Raw genomic sequence first — 24,445 nt, 5'->3', positions numbered from 1 at the left:
GTAGAAGGCAGAGCCAGAGTGAGAACCAAGATCTATCTGACTCCACAGTTGGCCTGTCCAACTCTTGATTATTATGATAGGTTTTTGAAGTAGACAAAAGGCAATTCGTTCATTCATCAACCATTTATCGAGTGCCCACTCTGAGCCAGGCTGAGGACCCAACCATGAATAAGACATGACCCCGTCCCTTGCGGAGCTCGTGTGGGGCAGGGCAACACCTTTTCAAACAGCTGCCACCAGAAGTGACAGCAGTGGTGAGAACACAGTACAGATCTCCTTCCCAAGAGGACGGCCCTCCATCACCGACCTGGGTGGGTCAAGAAAAGAGGTTCATGAGTCTTAGGTGACTGGGGGAGGTGGCACATCCAGGAAGAGGCAGTTTTAGGATACAAGCAAGCCTGTCTGACTCCAAGGTGGAATTCATGATCCCCAGACCACGGGGGCTGGATGGGACATCTAGTCTCAGCCAGGCTCTCCTAGCTCCCCCGAATCTGACCTTGGCTTACTACCCATTGTATTTTCCCCTCCAGCCCTTCCTCGGCTCCGGACGGCCCTCCTGAAAAGCCACTCCTATCACTTGGCACAAGCAGATCCCCATGCACATGTGCGCCCTGAAATGCCTGTCCTTAGCCCTCATCCCACCTCATGTGTCCAAATAACCCCCTCCCCTCAAGATTCCTCTCAGGCCCTATTCCTTTCTAGGATCTTCTCTGATCCCCCCAGGCAAAGAGGGCATCCTCCTTTCCCTACTGCTCCGTCACTCACTGTCTCTATGACACACTCTGATGCTTGGTTATTTTCAGCTTTGCTTTTTGAACTGAGAGGCCACGCCTCCCTCCTCTCCCCCGACCCTCCCAACCTCTAGCTCTGGAGTCACACAGACCTGGAGTCGAGTCTCAGCTCTGGGGCTTGACGGCTGTGAGTTTTTGGATGAGTCTTGAATCTCTCTGAGTATTACCTTCTTCATCTGTAAAATGGGCATAATTTTCTCTTTCCTGCCCACCCAAGAGTTTTATTATGAGAATTAGAAAATTGGGTCATGGATATAAAGTCAATCCTAGCTTGTGGTAGGCATTCAATAAATTATAACAACAATCACAATAATATCCATAAATACTGGCTGTTTTGTTTTGTTTTTAACTCTATCAGTTGGGATGATTGCCTTCCTAATGGAGTTATAAACACTGAAAGCACCAACCACATCTTAAACAAATTTTATATTTTTCAAAGTACCTGGTACGGTGCTGGAAACATACTCGCTCAGTAATTACCTGGTAGGTAGCACTGAGGTTCTGGGAACAAAACAAAAGAACCCTCAGATGGGTCAGCCACAGTGACTCAGCTGAGGGACGCTTGTGCCACTGGAGCAAACATACTAACGGACTTTCTCTTCCCCCAAAGGAGTGTCCGATCCCAGGGTGACGCTGGACAAGAAGGAGGTCATAGAAGGCGGGGTCGTGATGGTCAACTGCTCTGTCCCAGAGGAAAAGGCTCCAATACATTTCACAATTGAAAAATTCGAACTAAATGTAAAAGGCGTCAAGCAAAAAAGAGAAAAAACTTCCCAGAACCAGAATTTTGTGACGCTGAAATTCACAGTTGAGGAGCAAGACCACGCTATATGGTTCCAATGTCAAGCGAGGATCGTTTCGGGGACCCACGTGGAGCCCTCTAGATCCATCAGGAGTGAACTGGTCACCGTGAGGGGTCAGAGTCCTACTCTCCTTTTTATCATTCTTTCTGGTTTGCTGGTTTGGTCTGGGGAGGAAGAGCCCAGAATTGGAAAGGGGCTGGGGCCTTCTGGCTGGACTGCTGTCTCAAGACTGTTCTTAATCACTTTATGTTTTTCAAACTTTCTGACTGTGACACAGTTAAAAATATATATATACATATATATTTCCCAACAACACTTAACCTTAATATACGATGCATTTTGCTATTTTTCTTTCTATTCTCTTTCAGTTTTTTAAAGCACTGGCCTCGACTCCCTGAAATGATGCCTTGTGTGACCTGCAGTTTGGAAACCATGGCTTTAAGCCAGTGAGGATCAGACACCAGGAAGTAGGATCTGGAGGGGATCCAGAGGGAAGGGGGGCCAGGTCCTCAGCCTTTGCCGCCCAGGTTTTTTGTTTTTTTTTTTTAATTTATTTATTTTGGCTGCGCTGGGTCTTAGTTGCAGCACGCGGGATCTTTTTTAGTTGCGGCATGCGGACTTTCAGTTGCAGCATGCATGCGGGATCTAGTTCCCTGACCAGGGATCGGACCCGGGCCCCCTGCATTGGGAGCGTGGCGTCTCACCCACTGGACCCCCAGGGAAGTCCCTCTGCCTCCCACATTTGATGAGGGACTCCACTCTTCTACCCACCCTTCCATCCCCAAGACATTGGACTAATAGGAAACAAATGAGGTGACCTGAGAAATGCTCTCAGGAGAGAAAGGCAACAGCAGAGGGGAGCCTGGGTGTCAGTGTCCGGGACAGAGAGAGCTCAGAGCTCCAGGTTAGGCAACCAGCAGCTCCCGGTGACCTGAGAGGGAAGCAGTTGTGAAGCAGGGAGGAATCAGGAGAAGGCACAGTCTACTGCAGAGAGCCGCAAATGTATTCGGGATAGGAGCCCTAAAGCTTATCATAAACGACCCTCTGCTTTTGGTACCTTACTTCACCCCTGCCCAACGTGTATGCATAATACTTTATTTATGTGTATATATTTACTATATAGTATTATGTATATATAATATATAGTATTTTGTATATACGATATGTTTCTTATTATAATACATGGCGTGGGTTAAATTTTCAGAAAACATGGTACTATATAAAGTATGAAATGACAGTCTTCATAGTAAGTACCACTACTCAGAGAAAACCCTTGTGTGGTCTTCTAGACTTGTTCTGCTCATTCATCATGTACACACACAATTTTTGCTTGTTTTTCTTTGTTTTTCCAAAAAAATAGGACCAGTCAAACATTCTACCTTATAACTTCTTTTTAACAACCGTAACATATATGGACTTTTGTCCATATGAGGAAATACAGATCTTTATCATTTTAGTGGCAACTCGGAATCCTGTGCCCTAATATATTTGCCTCGTTTTCTATTGATGGACATTTAGGTATTTTCCCACTTTTTTCCTATTAAGACAATCTTGCTTATACTTATAACTTACACATACTTATACCTTCTGTACTTTCGTGAGTATTTTATTATTATTTATTGGTCAAATTGTTGATTCAAATGTTTTGTGCATTTTCAGTATTGAAAGATATCGCCAAAGTGCTCCTCCAAATGGACAAACATTTCCATCAAAAGTGTTCCATTTTCCCACATCCTCACCAACACAGAATATTATCAATGTTTTGTTATTTTTGGCAATCTGATTGAGGTGCAGTGATATATCATTGCTGTGATTTGTATTTCTTTGGTCTTCCATGAGGTTGAGTATGCTTTTTATGTTTATTGGTCTGTTACATTTCTGCCCCCATAAACTGCCGGTTCATACACACTTTGCCCATATTTACCACTTCTGGTTGATTTGTTTGAGCCCTTTATAAATTAAAGGAATGTGCTCTTTCTCAGGTACTATGCAAATATTTTACTCAGTTTGTCATGTGTCCTATTTTTTATTTCCATGAAGAAGCTTTTAATCTTTAGTTAATCAAATTTATGCATCTTTTGGGAATTCCCTGGCTGTCTAGTGGTTAGGACTCAGCACTTTCACTGCCATAGGCCCAGGTTCGATCCCTGGTCTGGGAATTAAGATCCTACAAGCTGCACGGCACAGCCAAAAAAAAAAAAAAATCTATGCATCTTTTTTCCTTACGGTATCCAGTTCTATGATTCACACCTAAAGTTCCTCCACACTCCAAGATTATTAAAGAAAAAATGCACCTGTGTTTTCTTTTACTGTTTCTGTGCTTTAACTTTTTTTTTTCTTCTGCATTTAGATCTCTGGTGCATCTGGAGTTAGATGCTCTCTCTTTTTGACTTTTACTCAGGAAAAGACTTTTTTTTAATTATACCTTTTTATTGTGAATTTAAATGACTTTACAGTAAAAAAAAAAGAATATTAAAGTATTATATTACTCTGAATTCACTTTTGGCATTTTTTAATGTTCTTATCTACATTTTACATAGTTGTAATCTGTGTACATACTCCCTTACGCACTGCTGTTTTTTTGGTGGGAGCAAAGGCCTGGCCCTATTTCTCTCACCATCTCCTGAAGATCCGACGCCCTGATATCTGACCCATGTCCATATTTTATTAAAGCAGTGTTTTTCAAACTGCACGAGTCATGAAATCAATTTAGTCTGTCACAACCAGTATTTTTACAAAAGAGGTAGAATAGATTAGAAATCACTTTTGGAGGGGCATACGGTTATTTAAATATGCATTTCCACGAAGCTGCACTTTGGACAGTGATGGAATATCTAGGCTGAAATGCCAGAGGTCCATGAAATGGTGCGATAATTACCTAGGAAATCCTTGGTGGGCAGGGGGAGAGTCTGTTTGTCACTGCTGTGATGATTTCTGAGGTCATTTGAAGAAAGTTCTGTAGATGAGATCTAGGGAAGATGGTTTGGCCTTTGGGAAGCTCAAGGAAGTTAGAGAACTGAAGTTAAGAAGAAGGCTGAAGATGCAAGAATGAGCTAGAAGGGAGGGAGCATCAAAGCAGCCTTGGCTACGGTTTTTGAGAGGAAAGGTTGAATTTTTTTAATTAATAAGGAAAAACTGTGGTTGGTATGAAAAAGAACAGAAAAGGGGAGGAAGTGCCTTTCCCCCTCACCCAGGTTTGAACCTGAATCCAACCAGCTTGTCCTCTTCTTGTAGAATCCTTCTCTAATCCCAAGTTCCACATCAGCCCCAAGGGAACGATCATAGAAGGGGATGATCTCCACATCAAGTGCACCATTCAAGTGACGCACCTGGCCCAGTCGTTTCCGGAAATCATAATCCAGAAGGACAAGGCGATTGTAGCACACAGCAGGCATGGCAACGAGGCCGTGTACTCAGTGATGGCCATGGTGGAGCACAACGGCAACTACACGTGCAAAGTGGAAGCCAGCCGCATATCCAAGGTCAGCAGCATCGTGGTCAACATAACAGGTAGGGCTGCTGCTGGAGGGTGTCGGCATATGGCGGGCTCAAGAAGCTGCTGTGCTGAAATCCAGGATGGACAGTGAGAGCTGACCCTTCTGCTCCTGCTGGTCTGAATGAATGTGCTCAGGCAGGGCCATGGTGCTGGTGGGGAAAAGTCAGTACAGAGCAAGTAAGCCGCTCACTGTGGTGTTTGAGGGTGCAGGTTGTGGCATCAGATCCCAACCCGGCCACTCAGTACCTCTGTGACCTTGGGTGCGTTATTGACCTTCTCCTTGCCACAACTCTGAGATGGGGATAATGACAGCCCTCTAGGACTCTTACAAGGACCAAAGGACATCACCCTGCCATAAAGGGCCGCATATAGAGTAAGCACTCAGTGAAGTGTCAGCTGGCGTTTCTGTTATTACATCACGTTTTTCTTTCCTCTGTGCCAAATACTATGCTAGATCCCTGTATCCATGTGCAGGTCCTATGACAGGGTCAGGAATGAGAAAGCATGACTAAACTCAAAAATAATAGTCCCAATTCCTCTTTGTTGAATACTGTATGCCTGGTTTACATACATTTTCATTTCGAGCTCACAACTGTAGTATAAGGTAAGAATTATGATCCTGGCTTTATGGAGGTGGAAGCTGAAGCTGAGAGGTTAGGTCACTCACCCAACAATTAGAGCAAGGGTCACCCCCAGGCCTGTTAGAGTTCCAAACCCATGTACCTAAAAGTTCCGTGGACTCCTTCCTCCTTTTCCTGGCTTTCCTTTTCAAAAAGTACTCTACTTTGGGAATCCCCTGATGGTCCAGTGGTTAGGACTTGGCCCCTTTCACTGCTGGGGCCCAGGTTTGATCCCTGGTTGGGGAGCGAAGATCACGTAAGCCATGCGGCCAAAAAAAAAAAAAAAAAAGTACTCTGCCTCTTCCCGTGTATTGTATGTATTCAGGCACTAGAGTGTAAGCTGATGAGGGCAGGGACATTATCTGTTTCGTCCAGTGCTATATCCTTAACACCTAGAACAGTGCCTGGCACATACTAGGCATTCATATCTATTTGTTGACTGAACAGATGAGCATTGGATAACAGTGTTCCAGAGGCAGAGAGAGTCGGCACTGCTTGGTTCCCAAGTGAAAGTGTTCATTCATTCATCATTTGTTCACTCATTTGCTGAAAGCCTGCTCTGTGTCAAGCATAGAGTGTATAGTCACAGTGACAGTCACCAGGATCATAGGTGGGCTGCCAACTACCCAACCAGGTGATTGGCCTGTGTGGGGCCCTGCAATCTAGTTTACTATTGAGAATGACAAGTGTTTTGGTGGCACATACCGTTCACTGATAAAGTATAATGATCTCATTAGAGAACAGTATTCAGTTCAGCATATACTGAGCACCTTCTGCATGCTGGGCAACTTCTGGGGGATAGGGAGCTGCCTAAGGCCAAGCTTTGCCTTCGAAGAATTCACAGGCATAAATAGATCATGAGAATGCAATGCAATGAACAACTACATTAAAGGGATGGGGGGACTGCTGTGGGAGCTGCAGGGACCACGTGACAAACACATGGGCCGTTTCACCAGTTAGAGCAGCACCCCGACCCCTCAGGCCAGCCTACCTGAGGGAAACGTAAAGCATCTTTGGACCATAAGATACTATTGTTGTAGCTGATCCCCCACATCCAGAAGTCCAAGTCATGCGGGGTACACAAGTCAACCAGGAGATGAGTCGCCCTGGCCCAAGAAAGCACAGCGTTAGACTCGGCCTGCCTCTCCCCCCCCCTCAGCCTGGTGCTCTGTGGTCCTGTTCCACGTAGAGCTACCGGAGCCAGGCCAGGGCTGGCAGGCAACACCCCCGCGTTCAAGTGCTGCAAGCCCTTGGACATGGCTCCAGGCCCACTTACGCATCTGGTTTTCCACTCCTCTGTTGCTATCAAGCCTCACTGTAAGTGGCTCTATGTAGTGATGTTGGAGAATCACAATAATTTTGTGAACATAAAAATCACTGAATTAGTAATTTGTCTTTGGATTGAAAGTGGGTTTCCTTCACCCCTCACTGTCCACCTTTTCAGACTCAATCTGCCACCAAGTGCTGCCAGGACTCTCAACTCTGCCCTTTCATCTGGTCTCTACAATCACACCCTAACTCTGGCCCTCACACCAGGATGGTTGCAGGGGTTCCCCAAGCATCTCTGCTCCAATTCATCCTTCAGCCAACCTGTAGGAGAAGCACCTATTCGACATCATTATTCAGGGGCCTAGCCGCCTTCACCTTGACTCCACCCCCTTCCAAACATCCCATCCCACTCTGCCTGGAACATCCTTTCCCCTTGGCCACTGGAAAACCTCTGTTGTCCTTAAACACCAAGCCGCAAATCTCCCTCTAGGCTCCCCCAGGCAGAGTCCCATGGTCACACCTCAGTCCCCATCACACTCTTCTCCTGTCTTCATGTCAACTGTCACTATAAAGATTTAGCATCCTTCTCCACCGCCCTGGGTGAGCTCTTGAAGGACCAGGTCTGTGGCTCAATTCATCTGACAACATTGATACTTAGCACAGAGCCTGGCACATTGTAGGAACTCAGTAAATATTTGTTCAGTGAGTGAACAAAAGACCCATCCTTGTTAACCCCCATGATGGTCCAGCTGGTCTGTTTAAGTTACCTCCTTTACGAACAGAGATTCCCTGACAATATCGTATTCCTAATTCTAAACCACTGTGCACCCACCCTAGCAAGCTGTTTTATATTTTTTGCATTTTTGTTTACATGTTTTTATTTTTTAATAAATTTATTTATTTATTGTTTATTTTTGGCTGCATTGGGTCTTCGTTGCTGTGCACGGGCTTTTCTCTAGTTGCGGAGAGCAGGGGCTACTCTTCATTGCGGTGCGCAAGCTTCTCATTGTGGTGGCTTCTCTTGTTGCAGAGCATGGGCTCTAGGTGCGTGGGTTTCAGTAGTTGTGGCACATGGGCTCAGTAGTTGTGGCGCACGGGCTTCATTGCTCCGTGGCATGTGGGATCTTCCCGGACCAGGCCTCGAAGCCGTGTCCCCTGCATTGGCAGGCGGATTCCTAACCACTGCACCACCAGGGACGTCCCTGTTTACGTGTTTTTAAATGTAGAGTTGTTGCTGTGGGATTCTTCCTGTCATTTTTTTTCACATTTTTTGGTGTTTGTCCAATGAGATCGTAAGGCACTTAAGGAGGTCAGTTTCTTTGGTTCCTTTTCCCCACTCCTAACCTAGAGCTTTTGATGGTGATCTGAAAAGAGGTAAGTCGATGTTTATTATATGGAAGGACAGAGAGATGAAACATGCCTTAATGAATTAATTATTGGGATATCACCTTACTTGCAGTTTTATTTTATTCCCTGTCAAGGAAACTAGGAAGACACTGTGGACTGATTATGATGGAAATGAGTTCTATTTCCATCTGTGGAATATCAGTGAAGACGATGACAGTGTTGGTTTTTACTTCCAAACCTCTATGGCAGATAAATTTAGAGCCAAAGGTAGAATTTGGTCCCTGACTCCTAGTTGCATTCTCAAACCTCTAAGAAGGTTTCCTAAGAGAAACTTTGAGTCTCAGTCTCTTTCTTAATATGAAGATAGTGTCAAGCATTACTGGCTCCTTCTTCTTTCTGCATCAAGGGTCATAACCATGAAGTCACTGTACATTTGCTTACATGAAGGATCCAAGTCTCCACAATGGTTAAGTAGTTAATTAGTAATTTCCCTGCTGCTGAAAATAAAGACATTCACCATAATTATAAAATATTGATATAGTTCAGGAGATACTTAAATTAGGAGATGGCAAGACTTCTTGAAATACAGCCTCAGTCTTTACTACTGTTGACATCCAACCTACATTATGGTACTAATAACTCCTTACAGTAGCATGGCATGTTATAGTTTACAAAGTGTTTGACCTTGGGAGGCTTCAGGTGGCATCTTCATTCTTCTCCATGGGGAGTGCTGGAGGGATGGTGGCCAAGCTGCCACTTGTCCCCAACCCCATGCCATGACCCTGCTTCAAGCTTGGACTACATCGCCCCCTGCTTCCAGTCTGGGCCCCTCCAACCCCATCCATTCTCCTCCCAAAGATCTCCCTGCAACACACATCCGATGCCATTCCCCTGACCCAGACCCTCCATGGTTCCCACTGCCCTGAGGACATAACCCACGCTTTTTTATGTGGTTCCCAAGTTCCTTGAAGATCTACAAGCCTTCTTCTTCTACTCCCACTATGTCCCAGGCTGCCTGAACTTTGAGGTGCTTGAACCTCCTGCCAGGCCTTCCATATGCTATTCTCTCTGCCTGTGATACTTTCCATCTTTGCCTGGATAACTTCCTCCAGGAGCTCTTTCCTGATTCTTCAAGCCTAGGTTCTGTGTCCCCTCTGTGGGCTCTACTGCGAACACTATCTGAATCACCCGCTAGACTTAAGAACTTTGGAGTCAAGGACTGTTTCTTTTTCATTGCTGTCTCTCCTATGCCAAGCACAGAGATGGCATGAAATAAATACTTGGGGAATGAAATGAGTGAGTGGATGAATAAATGGGTGAATGTCTGAGTCATTACTTGCTGCATTACAAGTTGCAAAATTTTTCTAATCCATGTCTGTGAAATAAATTGGATTAATGAGGGAGGCAAACCTGCCATTGGAATCCCAGGTGAAGAATGAACCCTGGCTCTTCAATTGTGTGATCGTCAGGTACATGAGAAGCAAAGGAAAACTTTGTGCAGGAAGTTGGGAAATGGTTCTGTCAAAAGCAGCTGGGCCGAAGGCCTCTCCATAAATGGGCTTTCGGGCCGGTACCCAGAAACATCTCACCCCATTCCCACTCACTGTTTTTTTTTTCAGAGCTGTTTTCCAAGCCAAAGCTGGAATCTTCCGCCACACGTCTGGATCAGGGGGAAGGCCTGAACCTGTGGTGCTCCATCCCAGGGGCACCTCCAGCCAACTTCACCATCCAGAAGGGAGGCGTGGTTGTGTCGCAGGCTCAAAATTTCACTAAGATAGCCTCAGAGTGGGACAGTGGAACATACACCTGCGTTGCGGGCATTGGCAAGGTGGTCAAGAGTAGCAATGCGGTCCAGATAGCTGTGTGTGGTGAGTACGTCCTCGCTGACTCTGAGGGTCTTGGGACTGAATGGGAGAAAGGGAATTTTTTGCCAGGCGCCATCCTCTGTGTTCTGAAGGCGGCTCAGACCGAGGCGGGGTAAGAACTCGGGGGAAAGAGAGAGGAGTGGAAAGGAGAGACCAAACAGCAGCAAGTGGGTATTTCTGCTCAGAGTACAGGAGAGAGGCATCAAGGAAAATGTCGTTGTCAAGAGTCATGTTCATGGCTTTTGTGGCTTTATGCTGATGGTGTGGCCTCTGAATCGGCAAGATTCTGCTGCTTGAACAAGCAGCCACCCAAAGGGTCAGGGAGGAAACACTGCTTAGTCGACACTAAACTTTAAGATCTAAGTTCCAGCTTTTGATCCCTATCCTGGCTCACCCGAAGGGCTTGGACTCCCAGTGGGCAGAAGTAGGTACTCGGACCACCCAGAGCCGGGCTTCTTAGACTTGAATGTGCATGCAAAACCGGGCACAGCGCAGGTCAGGATGGGGCCAGGTTTTGCATCTCTCACCAGTGCCCTGGGGCTGCTCGTGCTGCTGGGCCCTGGACCACGCTTTGAGTAGCGGGGTTCTAAATGGATGTGGAACACCAGGCAAGCTGTCACCGTCACTGTCCTTACTCATCATGATCCTTCAGTTTAGCCTTCCGTTTAAATCCAGCCAAGATTCCAGTCTCAACCGAAGCAGGGTTTTAGCAGTCATCTACCTCACAAGGAAATAACGGAAGAGACGAATGTGGGTCGTTCCATTGTAATTCTTTTTGTTGTTGTAGCTCTTGGGAGGAGGTCATTTCATTTTATTAGCTTTATAAATAAGCTAAGTTCTAAATAATAACCTAGTATAATTCTTGTTTCTGAGGCATGAAATTTACTATCAGGAGAGGCTGAGAATTTGTTTTAAAATATATTCTGTTTGGGTACTTGTACTTTTTAATATTCTTCTTGTGTCTTTTCTCAATACAAAAAAAAGGTATGAATGTGTGTGTATGTGCACGTAAGATATGTGAAAATATAAGCATATATTTAGGGGGATGTAATGTTCTTCCCGAATTTGTGCCGTCCTTTTTTGTTTATATTACTCTCTTTCCCTCTCCCTCCCCAAGAATCTTAAAGCAGTCCTCCAAAGGTAGATAAGGCAGGCAGGCATTTTAAATTCGAGTAATGACAGAGAAAGCCAAGCCCAGAGTTTGGAGACGGAATCCCTTAGGCTGGATGTTTTGCTTCAGATTGTTTCTCTCTCTCTGTCGTTCTAGAAATGCTTTCCAAGCCCAGTATTTTTCATGACTCCAGGTCTGAGGTGATAAAAGGACAGACCATAGAAGTCAGCTGTCAATCCATAAACGGAACCTCACCCATTTTTTATCAGCTTTCAAAAGCAAGTAAGACTTTGGCGAGTCAGAGCATGGGCTCCAATGAGCCCGCAATATTCAAAGATAACCCAACGAAAGATGTAGAATACCATTGCATCGCGGATAATTGCCATTCCCATACCAAACTGGTCAGCGAACTTCTGCAGGTCAAGGTGATAGGTAAGTCATGTGGGAAGAAGAATCCATGTGGGACTGGGGCTTTAGTTCACGTTTTCAAAGGTTTGGGGTGGACAAGAGAAGTGGGTGGTACTTGTGCAAAGTCCATGAACGTGACGTGTGGCAAAGCAGACCAAGGCCCAAGTAAATGGAGCCGGAAAATATCTGGGGGTTATCCGTGTGGCCAGTTCATCCTTTTTCAGAACCTTTCAAGTGAACTGCTGAAATCATAAGCGTAAAGTGTCCCAAGTTGAGGAAGCACAGAAGTTGTGCTTTGGGGCTCCCTTAGCATTTGCTCATGTTTAGATGAACGGACAGTCTTCTCTGAGAATTGTAAACCAGAGCTCTTCTCTACCATGGACCCTCGGCGGGGCAAATTCTGTTGTGTGTGGAGCCCACAGCAGTCAGAGCTTCAGGCTAACGGTCACTAGGACTCTCATACTCAAGAGAAATATACCATTGTCCTGAGATGGATCGTTTTCCTCAAGCCTCTGTCTTGTACCTTTCCGGAGGCCTTAGGAGTGCCCATTACTTGCATCTCTGAGACGTTCTGCATCTTTTTGTAAAAAGCTTGAAAAGGCTTCCTCTTCATCCTCCTCCTTTTTGTTTAATAACTGCTTGTCTACACGTGCCATGTGGACATCTTGAGTTGGACAGTAGTTTCTCCTACTATTTTTTGGGGGTGTGGGGGTGGGGCATGCCGTGCAGCTTGTGGGATCTCAATTCCCCGACCAGGGATTGAACCCATGCCCTCTGCAGTGAAAGCCCGGAACCCTAACCACTAGGCCACCAGGGAACTCCCTGATTCCTCCTACTATTAATGTATAGCCTAAGAGAAACAATACTTTTCAAATTAACATCAATATATATTAAGTCTCTCATGCCGTAGGGCATACAGAAAAAGAAGACATATTCTTTGTTTTCAATGATATAATGACAGGATATAAACAATGTTATAAACACAGGATCTCCTGATTAAATAGTGAAGAAACAATTTAACACATTTGAATAACAGTGCAAACAAATATAGAAAAAAATGTTACCAGGCAACACATGTTTAATGGTCACACGAACTCTCCTTACAATGATGGTGATAGGAATTTAAGGCATGAAAGATATCATCTAGCTTGAGTGGGAAGAGCTGGGTCAGGAGCCAGGGTTCAACAGTGGGTGGGCAGAGAGGGCCAGAGATGGTCCCCAGCCTAGTCAAATAGGTGATCAGAAGGCTCCAGGGAGCAGCTCTAAAGGCTGTGGGTAAGTCAGATGCCTGGAAAGAAAGATTGGGAATGGAGAGTCATTGGATATAAACTGGTAGAGTAACTGAGCCCAACTGTACAGAGCATCAGCTGCCAGTCTTAGGAGTTGGGGGTTTGTCCTGTGTGCAGAGAAGGGCCAGAAGAGAGAAGGAGGGCATGCTGAGAATGGGGTCTCGGGAAGATTAACCTGCTGGTCCTATCAGTCAGAAGGAGTGGAGACTTCAGACCTTACAGTACCTTAAGAAGCTAACGTAGAAGCCCATGTGAAACTCTTGGTTTGAAGTGAGTCAGTATTAGTGGCTAATATTTACTGAGCTCTGACCACATGTCCAACCCCGTGTGAAGTTTGTTAGTAAATTATTCCCATTCATACTTACAATAGCCATGTAAGCTCCATGTTAATATCATCCTTACTTTACCATGAGGCAACCAGGAATTAAGATAAACAGCTGGTGGGCAGTAGGGTCGGGAACTGAGGCCAGGCAGTCTGGCTCCTGAGCCTGGCCTGCCACCACCCGCTTGTGCTTCACAAGAAGACAGGCTGTCAGGTCAGGCTGCACCCTCCAGGAGTCTGTCCTTGTGCTTGACCCCCACCATCCCATCCCAGGCCTGGTGCCCCCTTTCGTTGGATCGGCAGCTCCATGGTCTTGGCCACGCCCTGCACTCACAAGAGGGTGATTCATAAATCAGATATTGGTCTGCTGATCGGTTCATTCTGACACTAACAGGAACATACTTGGGAAGACAGTTTAGGATCAGAATTTTAATGGTTGAACATGGAGTGAAAGGGTCTGTCTATAGGAGCAAGATGAGTTCTTCTTGGATCTGCTGGGAATGAGAGGCTGGCAGGGCTTCTCAGTGGAAATAAATTTACCTCAGTGCAGGTAAAAGTCAAGACTTGGAATTCAGGGAAGTAACCTGGACTAGAACTATATATCTAGGCATTAAATGCCATAAGTTTATGTGTTAAATTCGCAAATAGAAGCTATAATGTAGATGAAATCACCAAAGACGAGAATGGAGACGGCAAACTGAGGACTGAATTTTGCAGAAAGTCCACATTTAAGGGGCAAACGGAAGAAAAAATGGTAAATAAAGAGGGAGTTGCAGGTGAGGAGGTAAGAGAATCAGAGTGTGAGGCTTCACAGAAGCCCAGGGAAAGCTGAGTTCCAAAGGAAGGGCAGGGTGACAGGCAAGAGCTGTAGGGAGGCCAAGGATGGGAAGACGGAAAGAACATCTACCATGGATTGGACCTGCAGGGAACTCAGGGATGAGTTAGTCAGGGGTCAGGTCATCTTTGAGTTTCTTCAAAACCAGAGATACAGAGCAGTTTCAGAAGCAGAGGGATAGAAGTCAGGTTTCCAGGCTAACAAGAAAGTGGGAAATGAGGACATGCAGGCAATTGGTTTAGATCATTCAAAGGAGGAGAGAAACAGGACAAGAGCTCGAGAAGACAGTGCGTCAAGGTTATTTGCTCGTAAGATCTGGAGGTGCCATGCATCTTTGTAAGCAGAGGGAGAGAAATCACTTACACGCACTCTCACTTACACACTTACACACAGTCTCACACACAGACTCACCCAGAACAGACCCTAGTAGAACACATAAGTTAATCGTATAGTTGAGCTAAGTGGTCAGTAATACTTGAGGTGGTAAGTGAAGGGAGGTGTCCCTAGCATCCTGTGTCTAATCAATATGTGAGGGCAGGAGGTGTCCATTGCTGCCCTTCTGGGCTAATCGGGGGAGAACTGTGAAGAACGTGGGATAACACAAGTGACTTGAATAAAAGGCAAAGTCCAAGTCTGAGTCACAGTCACAGATAGCTGGTCTTGACCAGTGGCCGTGTCAGGTTCTTCCTCTTCCCCACTTCTCTTCTCAGTGCTAATCCCTTTCCTGCTTTCCAGCCCCGGTGGATGAAGTCAAGCTCTCTATCCTGTTGAATGAGGAGGTGGAGTCTGGGAAGCCCATTGTGCTTCGATGCTCTGTGAATGAAGGATCTAGTCCCATCACATACAAGTTTTACAAAGAAAAGGAGGGCAAACCCTTCTACCAAGTCACCTTGAATGACACCCATGCCATTTGGCACAAGCCAAAGGCTAGCAAGGAGCAGGAGGGACAGTATTACTGCACGGCCTCCAACAGAGCCAGTCTCTCCAAAAATGTCCTCCAAAGCAACACGCTGACAGTCAGAGGTGAGTCGAGGTCTCAACGGCAAAATGTCGTGTGAGCTCCAAGGGCAAGGCTAGAAAAGCACTTGTCAGAGGAAGTGGGTGGGAGTTTGGTGCATTTTACTGAGGGGTAAGGGACCAGCACATTTGCCAGGCTCTTTGGTTTCAGGTAATAAAAATCCACTCAAATTAAGTATAAAAGAGGAATTGATTATTATAAGGAATTAGAAGTATTTCACACAGTCCTAATTACAAATTCTCGGTGGAGAGACACCAGCTTGGGTCAAATGTGCGCCCATGGACCACCTGTGGTCAAGAGGGGTGGGTCATACAGAACAGACATGGTTTTAGAGAAGCCCACCTATGTGGGCAGAGGGTGATTTATGGAGAACGAGGAAGGGTGAACAGACACCCTATGAAGAGTCTCCTTCAGTCCTATGGTCCTTTTAGACCATCACTGACTCGTTTTATAGCAGAAACAACTATTTCTGCCCCTCCTATGAACACAGAGTCCCTCAGAGGTAGATGCTCAGTGAAAGACATCAGTTACAAGGATATAAAAATCAGTCTTATTTGCTGCTTAGAGCTGATGTTATTTCTTGCTGGCAGAGGAAAAACTGATCGATTTAAAATTTTTTTGCACTTCCAGTCTATCTCGCCCCCTGGAAGAAAGGACTTATCGCAGTGGTTGTCATCGGAGTGATCATTGCCACCTTGATACTTGGGGCCAGATGCTATTTTCTGAAGAAAGCCAAGGGTGAGCACAGTCCTTTCATTCCATTCTGACAGGCTGCCCTGCCAGGGAACCTGTCACGGATGTGAGGGGTTTCAGCCTCACGGGAGGCGAGTGCTCTGCTCCAGTGAGGGTCGAGGACATGTGCCTGATGACAGCCGTTTTCCTCCTGGGGGGTCACCTTGATAACCAAAGATTTTGGCTTTGGTGGGTGTGGAGGTTTTACTGCCCCTGGATTTAGCTAGGCAGAAGTGAAAGCAATTGGTTTCTTAGTTGGGCTCCCCAGAAAAGATGAATTTGGGGGGAAGTTGCATCTACATGTGGTCAGAAGCAGCCCTTCGTGTGGATTTGGCAACATCTAGTCCTACAGTTGGTAGAGTTGGGCATGAGTGGAGACACCCACACACGCTGAATGCCTCCCAGTTAATCTTCTGGTTGTGCCACGATTTCTACCCTGTGCTTGGGGTTAGCCATGTGTGGAGGGAAGCCAGGATTACTCATGGACACTCAGGAATCAGAGTCAATTAAGCAAGATGCAAGCAAAAGGGCACAGCACCGGTAAAGTCTGCAAAAATTTTGGGGGGATAAGACGGGTTGCTTATCCCTGTTGGTGCTGCTGCCTGGGATGGGATGAGACAGATGGGATGAGGAGGGTTTTTTCCTAAAGCAGGAAAGGGGCAGCCCCCCTGGGAAAACAGTCCTAAGGCTGAGTCTGGCCTTGGCCTCAGGCCAGTTTGGAATTAAAAGCTCGGGGATTGATTAAGGCTTTACTTTTGGAGATGGTCTTGAAGCAAAGAGACAGTTGCCCGTTTATCTGGCTCATCTGGTTCCTGTGCTGTTGTCTTCCTCTCCGTCACATTCCATGATGGGAAGTTGCTTCTGGCTAAAACAGTCGAAATGTCAAATTTCAGGGAACATGATGTGAAATCTCTTGGTATAAGACCAAGAGAAGACCTGCTTCGTTTATTTTCCTTTTCAAAAAAGTGCGAATATATTTGGCTTTCTGTTCTCTCTTTTTATGGGTATTCAATCTTCAAACAAGTCAAATATGGTTGAAATGAGTGTTCCTGTCTGATATGGTTGTGGGTTCTTTATACTGACTTTGGTTCTTTTCTTTGTCTTTCAAAGCCAAGCAGATGCCGGTGGAGATGTCCAGGTCAGTGTGCTTGGAAGAGGGGTGGCTGTCCTATGGGTGTGGATAGACTTGTCTGGAGGGATTCCTGTCATTAGGAAGTTTTCAGTGGTTCTTGGCAAACTCAGAAAAATTAGGACCTTGGGTGTGAGCGGTGTAGGGGTGTGTGTGTGTGTGTATGCGTGTGTGTCTGTGTCTCAGTGGAAGATTGCCAACTGTCCTTCATGGGAAGGAATGGCTTTATTCTGAGGTCATGTCCTGTCTACACTTTTCCTTATGAAATTATAATGGTAGGTGGAATTTAAAATGTTTTTACTTACTTGGCAAAATAGAGTTGCCTTAAAAATGGTTGTACTATTTTTACTGTTCTTGAGATCTAAAATCCCAAAGCATGGAAACTATCGTTCTGTTCCTGAAAGAAACAATAGCACAGGATGAGGAATCCCCTCCCGACATGGGATTCACCTCATAAAGGACTCCTCATGTTTGTGCGCCCTTTGGCCCGGACACTTATTTCAACAGCAAAAGGGTTTTTGTCAAATAATCATAGAGCTGAAGAAAGCATTAGTTCCAAATGAGAGAGTAAAACTTTCCTCACTTCAGAAAACTCTTCCTGATTTTCTCATGCTCTTTCCTTGATTATTTTGTTGGTTTGGAGTTAGAGCCAAAAAAATGTTATTTCTTTTTCCTTTTTAAATTTCAATTTAAGGCCAGCAGCACCACTTCTGAACTCCAGCAATGAGAAGACGTTGTCAGATCCCAACACTGAAGCCAACAGACATTATGGTACCGTCATGGTTTTGTGCAGTTGTTAAGAGTTTTTCCCAACTTGCTCTACACTCTCCTGTCCCTCTGAGAAGCAGAATCTATGGGCGGTGGGGTGAGGTTGGAAGGGAAACTCTGGCTTCAAGCTGGGACACTTAATCTAATCAGTCATTGGGTGGTGAGCTAACAAGCAAAACAAAAGTGTAAGAAGAAAGGCAGAACATTGTGCTCTAATTTCACCACCTTCTAAATATCCCAAGGAATGAAAGGTGGAGAATAATTATAATGCTGTGGACACCCGCGTGGGTTCTCTTCACACACTGGACGCTGTGCAAGTGAAATCATTCTTCATTTGTAAGAGAGAGACCAGCTATCAAATGAAGGCATTGGGGGCTTCCCTGGTGGCGCAGTGGTTGAGAGTCCGCCTGCCGATGCAGGGGACACAGGTTCGTGCCCCGGTCCGGGAAGATCCCACATGCCGCGGAGCAGCTAGGCCCGTGAGCCATGGCCGCTGAGCCTGCGCGTCCGGAGCCTGTGCTCCGCAACGGGAGAGGCCACAACAGTGAGAGGCCCGCGTACTGCAAAAAAAAAAAAAAAAAGAAGGCATTGGTAAAACATCTTCTCAGGTGGAATTATTTATTGCAAACACAAGGCAGTCTCATTTCAAACTTGCCCCAGTGGGAAACCAATTTAAAGATCCCACTGTTGATAGAGGCATTTAAAAAAAGAAAAAAAGAGTGGTACAATAATGGAATACCTGGTTGTGAGGTTTATCACAGCTTGAGAGTCAGATCTATAGGGTGGGGAGCCAATCCCAGGTGTTCTTAATCCCATTATGTCTGTGAGAAAATTGTTCACACCTTTTAGCAGGGGTGTTGTCTGTTTCCCAGAGGGGGCCATGATTAAATCACACAAAAAGTTCTGTCCCAGACAGTTTTGGGAATTAAACACTGATGTTCTTTTCTTTTTTTTTAATTTATTTATTTTTGTCTGCATTGGGTCTTTGTTACTGTGCACGGGCTTTCTCTAGTTGTGGCGAGTGGGGGGCTACTCTTCGTTGCGGTGCGCGGGCTTCTCACTGCGGTGGCTTCTCTTGTTGCGGAGCATGGGCTCTAGGCACGCGGGCTTCAGTAGTTGTGGCATGCAGGCTCAGTAGTTGTGACTTGCAGCCTCTTGAACACAGTCTCAGTAGTTGCGGCGCACAGGCTTAGTTGCTCCACAACATGTGGGATCTTCCTGGACCAGGGCTCGAACCTGTGTCCTCTGCATTGGCAGGCGGATTCTTAACCACTGCACCAGCAGGGAAGTCCCCTGATGTTCTTTTCTAATTCTGTAACATCGTCGCACAAAATAAAAACTTTTTAGAATACACCTTTTACAGGGCATTCCTGAGAAATCTTTTGAGAAATGAGCAATTCCTATAGTACTGAATCATAAACTTTTTAAAAAGTAAAATAAAACGTATGTCGTAATAAGAGTAATGTGCCAATAAAGAGAAAAGAGCAAATATGTCATTGAAGAAACTACATTTGGAAAAGTTTGGTGAATATTTAGCAAAAAGTAATCCAGTGCTATAGAGAAAATACCTCTTTGTGGTATAAAGTGGGTTCTGTTGGTAATTTGTATTTATACTTAAGAACAAAAATATGATATTCTAAATTAAATGCTGATAAAGACTTATATTAAAATAGAATTTCCTCCAAATTTCCAAAGTGCAGGAAATACTCCAATTCTTATTATATTTTCTCTGCATGGATTATTTCAGTTTATAAATGTATGTTAGTAATCACAATAGTAATTTGTAAATACGTAATGGAATGGAATGGAAAACCATGTGTTCTTCAGCAGTAATATTTGTAACACTTGAAAGAGTTCTTTTTAATAAAGAACAACTTGATAAAAAAGATCAAAAAGATTTTGCTCCTGCCCAGGTGGCAGCCTGGAGATATTGCAATATCTTTAAACCATGTTCTCATGGATCCATTTCTCCAGCTGAATGATACTGGTCCACTAGTATCCTTCATGTTTGTGGTCACTGGCTCACCCCTTCTAAAATTAAGCTTAATTTCTTCTGAGCTTGCTTCTAGTGAACAATTCTGAATTTTGAACAACTCATAAGTAGCCATGTCCCTCCCATGCGATGGTGGGCGTCATACCGGTTTTAGAAAGAGACCAGGCAGTGGGTTGGATGGGGCCCAGGGCCACCAGGAGGGTATTCGGACCCCAGCTACACTGCTGGTTGCCAACTACACTGAAGAATTTGGGCTTGACTCCTTTTGTTAGTGGCACTGAGTTTTCTAAAATTTATATAGAAAACTAGGAATTCCACTGTCACTCATCCTGTTATTTTTCAACTAGGTTACAATGAAGATGTTGGAAACCATGCAATGAAGCCACTAAATGAAAATAAAGGTAATCATCTATCTAACTTTTTAAAAATTAGAAACCTTTGCTTTTATATAAAAGACCCCTAGGAAAAGAACAAAAGCTGTTAAGGCCTGTGGCTATTTCCTCCTGTCTCTTAAATGGAGATGCCTATTGCTTTCTCCAAAGATGCTGTCGTGTCTCTTGTTACTTGTCTTAAAGATAAGCAGCAGTGCTATTTTATTTTACTTTTTATAGTGTATTTTTCATTTTTTTGTTTTTTCTCATGTATTTTTCATTTTTATTAAACATGTAGATACAAAGTAATATTTATAAGTTATGTATAAAACATAAACAATAGCAATTCAATAAATAACTGCATACCCATCATCCTTTAAAAAAAAAGAACATTTCCACTACCTTTAAAGTACCCTGAGTACTTCTTCCCACCCCAGCCTCTTAACACTTTCTTTGCCAGCTTTATTGAGATATACTTGACACATAACATTGTGTAAGTTTAAAGTGTACAACATGATGATTTGCAGTAATGCTATATTAAAAAACACCTGTGACTCTACTATCCAAGAGAAGGGAGATCCTCCTGACTTATTTCGTAACCCATTCTGCATCAGGAAGTTCCATTCTGGGTGTAACTTGATTTCCTATGTGTATGCCTCATACTCTCAAAGCAGTTTGGGGCTGGGGACCCCGTTCCCCATTTCCTGAGATCCTTTCCATCTTGGAGAAAGCGTTCTGTGCCTGTGGCCTTGGAGAAGTCTTTTATAGTTAACTGCTGTGGCCGATGCCGGCTGTTTTCTGTATCTAATGAGCTTTACAAGTCCTCACACTGTGGTAACAACGGGACCTGAGCCGGAGGGTCCTTCCACATCCCGGGAGTGCAGGCCTCCTCATTACCTCTCCCAGCCTGAGTTTTCTCGCCCACTTAGAATGGAGTTAAGCCTGCATCCAGCTTCCCTGTTAAAATACAGACTTCTTCGATCACTTGAATAGAAATCTCTACTGTGGTCCGAGACCCCCCAAGGAGACTCTGTCTAACCGCAGGCTGCTGTGGTTCTTTCGAGCAGAGCCTCTGACCTTGGACGTGGAGTACACTGAAGTGGAAGTGACCGCCCCTGAGCCTCACAGAGGTAACACCATCACTCAAGGGATTCCCCATGTTTTACTGTCTGCTTGGGTGTAGATGCCAGGGTGGGCTGTGCCGTGGCCCCCGGACAAGAATCTAGTCACCCTCATCACTCAGAAGGGAGGTGGTCTGCAGACAGATGGGCTGGACATACCCAAGGCAGGAGCAGTGACACCCACCCAGGTTTGGAGGTGTAAAATTTCATTAATTATTATTTATCATACTAGTAATGATGGCTGCGTTTTATTGAGCAATTACTAAGTGCTAAGAAATGGGTCTGTTGAGAGACTTTTAGCAGGCAGCCTCACTCCTGGGTGTTTGGGCATCCTTCCAGAGGTAGCCCCCTTGCCCCAATCTAGCACCTTCCTTAAAAAGTTGCTTGCAGACTGAGCTTGTATAAATGAAATGTGCAAGGGGCTGAAGGGGCTTGGCCATTTAAAGGGACAATTGGGTAAAGGCTTTTGAAAGCACAGACTCCCTCTGCATGTAAACAGTGGCACCATCATTATGCTTCAGGCTTTGTTTTTATTGTGTGGTTCTCTTGGGCACACTGCCCTGGAGAAAGCCCCTAGCTCTGGTCCTGCACTGGGGAGACTGACTCAGGGTGGGTCAGTCCACAGCAAGCACTAGAACGTCAATCTCAGCTGCTTCGGGCACCACAAAAAAAAACAGGCACATCCTCCTAAACCTCCTTAGTTCCCGCAGAGGCTGCCACACAAAGGAAGCAGCCACCCGAGCCTTCCTGCCCTGCTGGGAAGCTCGTTAGGGCTGTTGCTGTGCATCCCCCTTCCTGCTGAGACTGAGGCCAAGCTGCGTCCACTCAGCCTTGCAGGCCCGGGGCTGCTTTGCAGACCATGCCTGTGTAGCCTCAGCCAGAGCCACGTGGTGATGGCGTTCTCTTGTCACCTCTTGCTCCATGATCTGGAAGGAGTTTGGGGTTCCTTCCTTCTTCCCTTGCTTAGCACGGTTCTAGGTACCATGTCTGCAGATGTGTCCGTGGGACCTTCCAGGCAGGGCCGTCCCCTGTAGCCCCTGGGGCTGGGTGCTGCACAACAGGGCCACCATGCCCATAGTCTACAGTCAGCATGGCCCCTGCAGTTGGTACTGCCTGATCTGCACCACTACACAGGGCATCCCAGTTCCAAGTCTAGACTGGACGGGGCAGGGGTGGGGGCCACGGCCAGCCTGAAGTTCTCTTTCTCTTTACTTCATGGTAAAGTGATTTGCTTGTTGGGTTAGCAAATTATGGGCGCATGATGGACCAGCCCCAGTGCAAGCAGCAAAGGTACATATGTGGTCCCCTTCTCGTGGAGGTGTAGCCCCTGAGGGGGTCAGGAAAACAAGGAACCGATGAGCAGATAGTATCAGGTTAGAGTCAGAGTTTGCAGGAAGAGTGGGGTGTGGTGGAAGGCCTGAAAGGTGATGCCTTTTCTGGCTGGGTGGTCCCAGAAGGCCTGTGTGAGGGGTGGCAGGACAGTGGGTGGTGGCCTAGAGCTTGGCCCATTTAAAGACCTGAAAGGAGACCTTAAAGGATCCTTAAATGACTCTTTCTGGTCCTTAAATGTCTGCAGAGAGGGCGAGAGGGAGTGGAGGCAGATGAAGCTGGGAGGACCAGGCGGGACCCAGGGACTGCAGGGCCGCTGGCGTTCTCTTTTTGTTCTAGTCTCAGTGGACTGGGGGCCTTTGGAAGCCTTTAAGCAGCGAAGTGACAAGTTCCAACTTCCTTCTTTTAAAAACGATCCTTGTGGCTGGTGTGGAGGACGGATTAAAGGGAACAAAAGTGGAAACCGGGCAAGAGGGGATGAGGATGGAGCCAAAGTGCTGGCAGTGGATAGATTCTGGATAGATGTTACAGACAGACCGCAGTACTGGATGAAAAATTCGTGGCCAGGATGGGAGAGACAGAATGACTACATGTTTCTTGACCAAACAACCACATGGATGGTCGTGATGCCTGCGATTGGGAGGTACAGGCTCATGGGGAGCCTGGTTCGGTTGGGTTAAATTTGAGAGCCCAGGAGGAGACAGCGCAGGGGTCTTGGTGCTCAGAACCAAGTGTGGGCGGGCTCTGGCCGATGGGACTTTAGGGTGCTCCTCGCCGGCCTTCCCTGGTCCAGCCTGAGCCCCTCCATCACCATGCATCGTGGGTGCCGTCCCACAGGTAACAGCTTACTTCCTCCTAAGGGGGCTTCAGACTTGGAAGGAAAGGGGAACCACAGCAAGAGGGCAGGGCTGAATGTGTGTGGGAAACCCCACTGCCCTCCATGCCCCACTGTGCTCAAGCAGAGAGCGATTGCCCTGGGTTCTGGCCTCTCGGTTCTGATACCTGTCCCAGAGGGCCGGGCTCCACCCTTACCCTGCTGCCGGCTGGGCCCGGGCAAGGTGGAGTTATGAGGGCTGTATGTGAGGCCTGGAAGGCTTTGGATTGAAGGAAACTGAAGCAGGAAGAAGGAAGCAAGGTTTTGTCCTTGGAAAAGCATCCGTTTTCCATTCCTTTGGGGATGTTTCCACGTTAGCAGCGTCTGGTTTTCTTTTTCTTGCTTGAAGGTGGGGAGCGGTTGAAGGGAAAAGAGAACCCCTGGGACCGGGCGAAGCAGGGGTGCTTCCCTTTGCCAAGCTCTGTACCTGCAGGGTTGTAACCAGCCGGGTCACCTTTCCCCAGTCTGTACAAAGGTGCTGAGTGGGCCGCAGGGGCCTCAGCAGAGCTGGACTGAAAGTCACTCGGGTGGAAATGGAGAGTTTCTAGGGGATTCAAGTTGTTTTCTGGACCCAGCCTCCTTGGCAGCTGAGGGACAGTGGGGGAGAGCGGCCTGGCCCAGGATGCCGTCCCCCTGTTTTCTCATGAGTGGGGAGTGGGGCATTACTAGATGAGGGCCAGACTTTGTGGGTTCAAGGCCAGTGGTGAGTCCACTTGACCTGGTCTTGGCCAACCCAGTTCCCTGTCCTCAAGGCCTCCCTCCTCTACAGATGGGATGGAGGAAGGAGTGGGGACCATGTCCAGCTCTAACCGTGGCTGGCAGCTGACCAAGTGGTCACTTGGAGGTGGAGGAGGGGTGGGAAGGAACTCGTTAAATCCTGGTCTGCTGCATGTTTGCTCTGAGACTAATTGCTGGGAAAACCCCATGACGTTGAAGCCATCTCTTTCTCTGTTA

The 24,445-nt window shown here is 46.2% G+C and overlaps 1 protein-coding gene across 14 annotated transcripts in view; it reads left to right on the top strand.

The window, feature by feature from the left end:
• PECAM1 (platelet and endothelial cell adhesion molecule 1) overlaps positions 1–24,445 on the top strand; it is a 55,810-nt gene that overhangs the window by 12,343 nt on the left and 19,022 nt on the right. For 9 of the 14 annotated variants that reach the window (XM_073797434.1, XM_073797426.1, XM_019944399.3 and 6 more), the window contains 10 exons: positions 1,402–1,707; positions 4,829–5,104; positions 9,946–10,194; positions 11,459–11,734; positions 14,892–15,179; positions 15,805–15,912; positions 17,017–17,044; positions 17,730–17,806; positions 20,144–20,197; positions 21,235–21,297. In XM_073797434.1, coding sequence (XP_073653535.1) covers positions 1,402–1,707; positions 4,829–5,104; positions 9,946–10,194; positions 11,459–11,734; positions 14,892–15,179; positions 15,805–15,912; positions 17,017–17,044; positions 17,730–17,806; positions 20,144–20,197; positions 21,235–21,297 — 1,725 coding nt within the window. Of the gene's footprint in view, positions 1–1,401; positions 1,708–4,828; positions 5,105–9,945; positions 10,195–11,458; positions 11,735–14,891; positions 15,180–15,804; positions 15,913–17,016; positions 17,045–17,729; positions 17,807–20,143; positions 20,198–21,160; positions 21,298–21,350; positions 24,421–24,445 lie in introns of those variants that run through there. The other 5 variants (XM_073797432.1, XM_073797433.1, XM_073797430.1 and 2 more) reach the window with 3 other exon arrangements.

Source organism: Tursiops truncatus, chromosome 20 (assembly GCF_011762595.2).
Source record: "Tursiops truncatus isolate mTurTru1 chromosome 20, mTurTru1.mat.Y, whole genome shotgun sequence".
In the NCBI taxonomy this organism is placed as follows: Eukaryota; Metazoa; Chordata; class Mammalia; order Artiodactyla; family Delphinidae; genus Tursiops; species Tursiops truncatus.
This window is presented reverse-complemented; position numbering and strand designations above follow the sequence as displayed.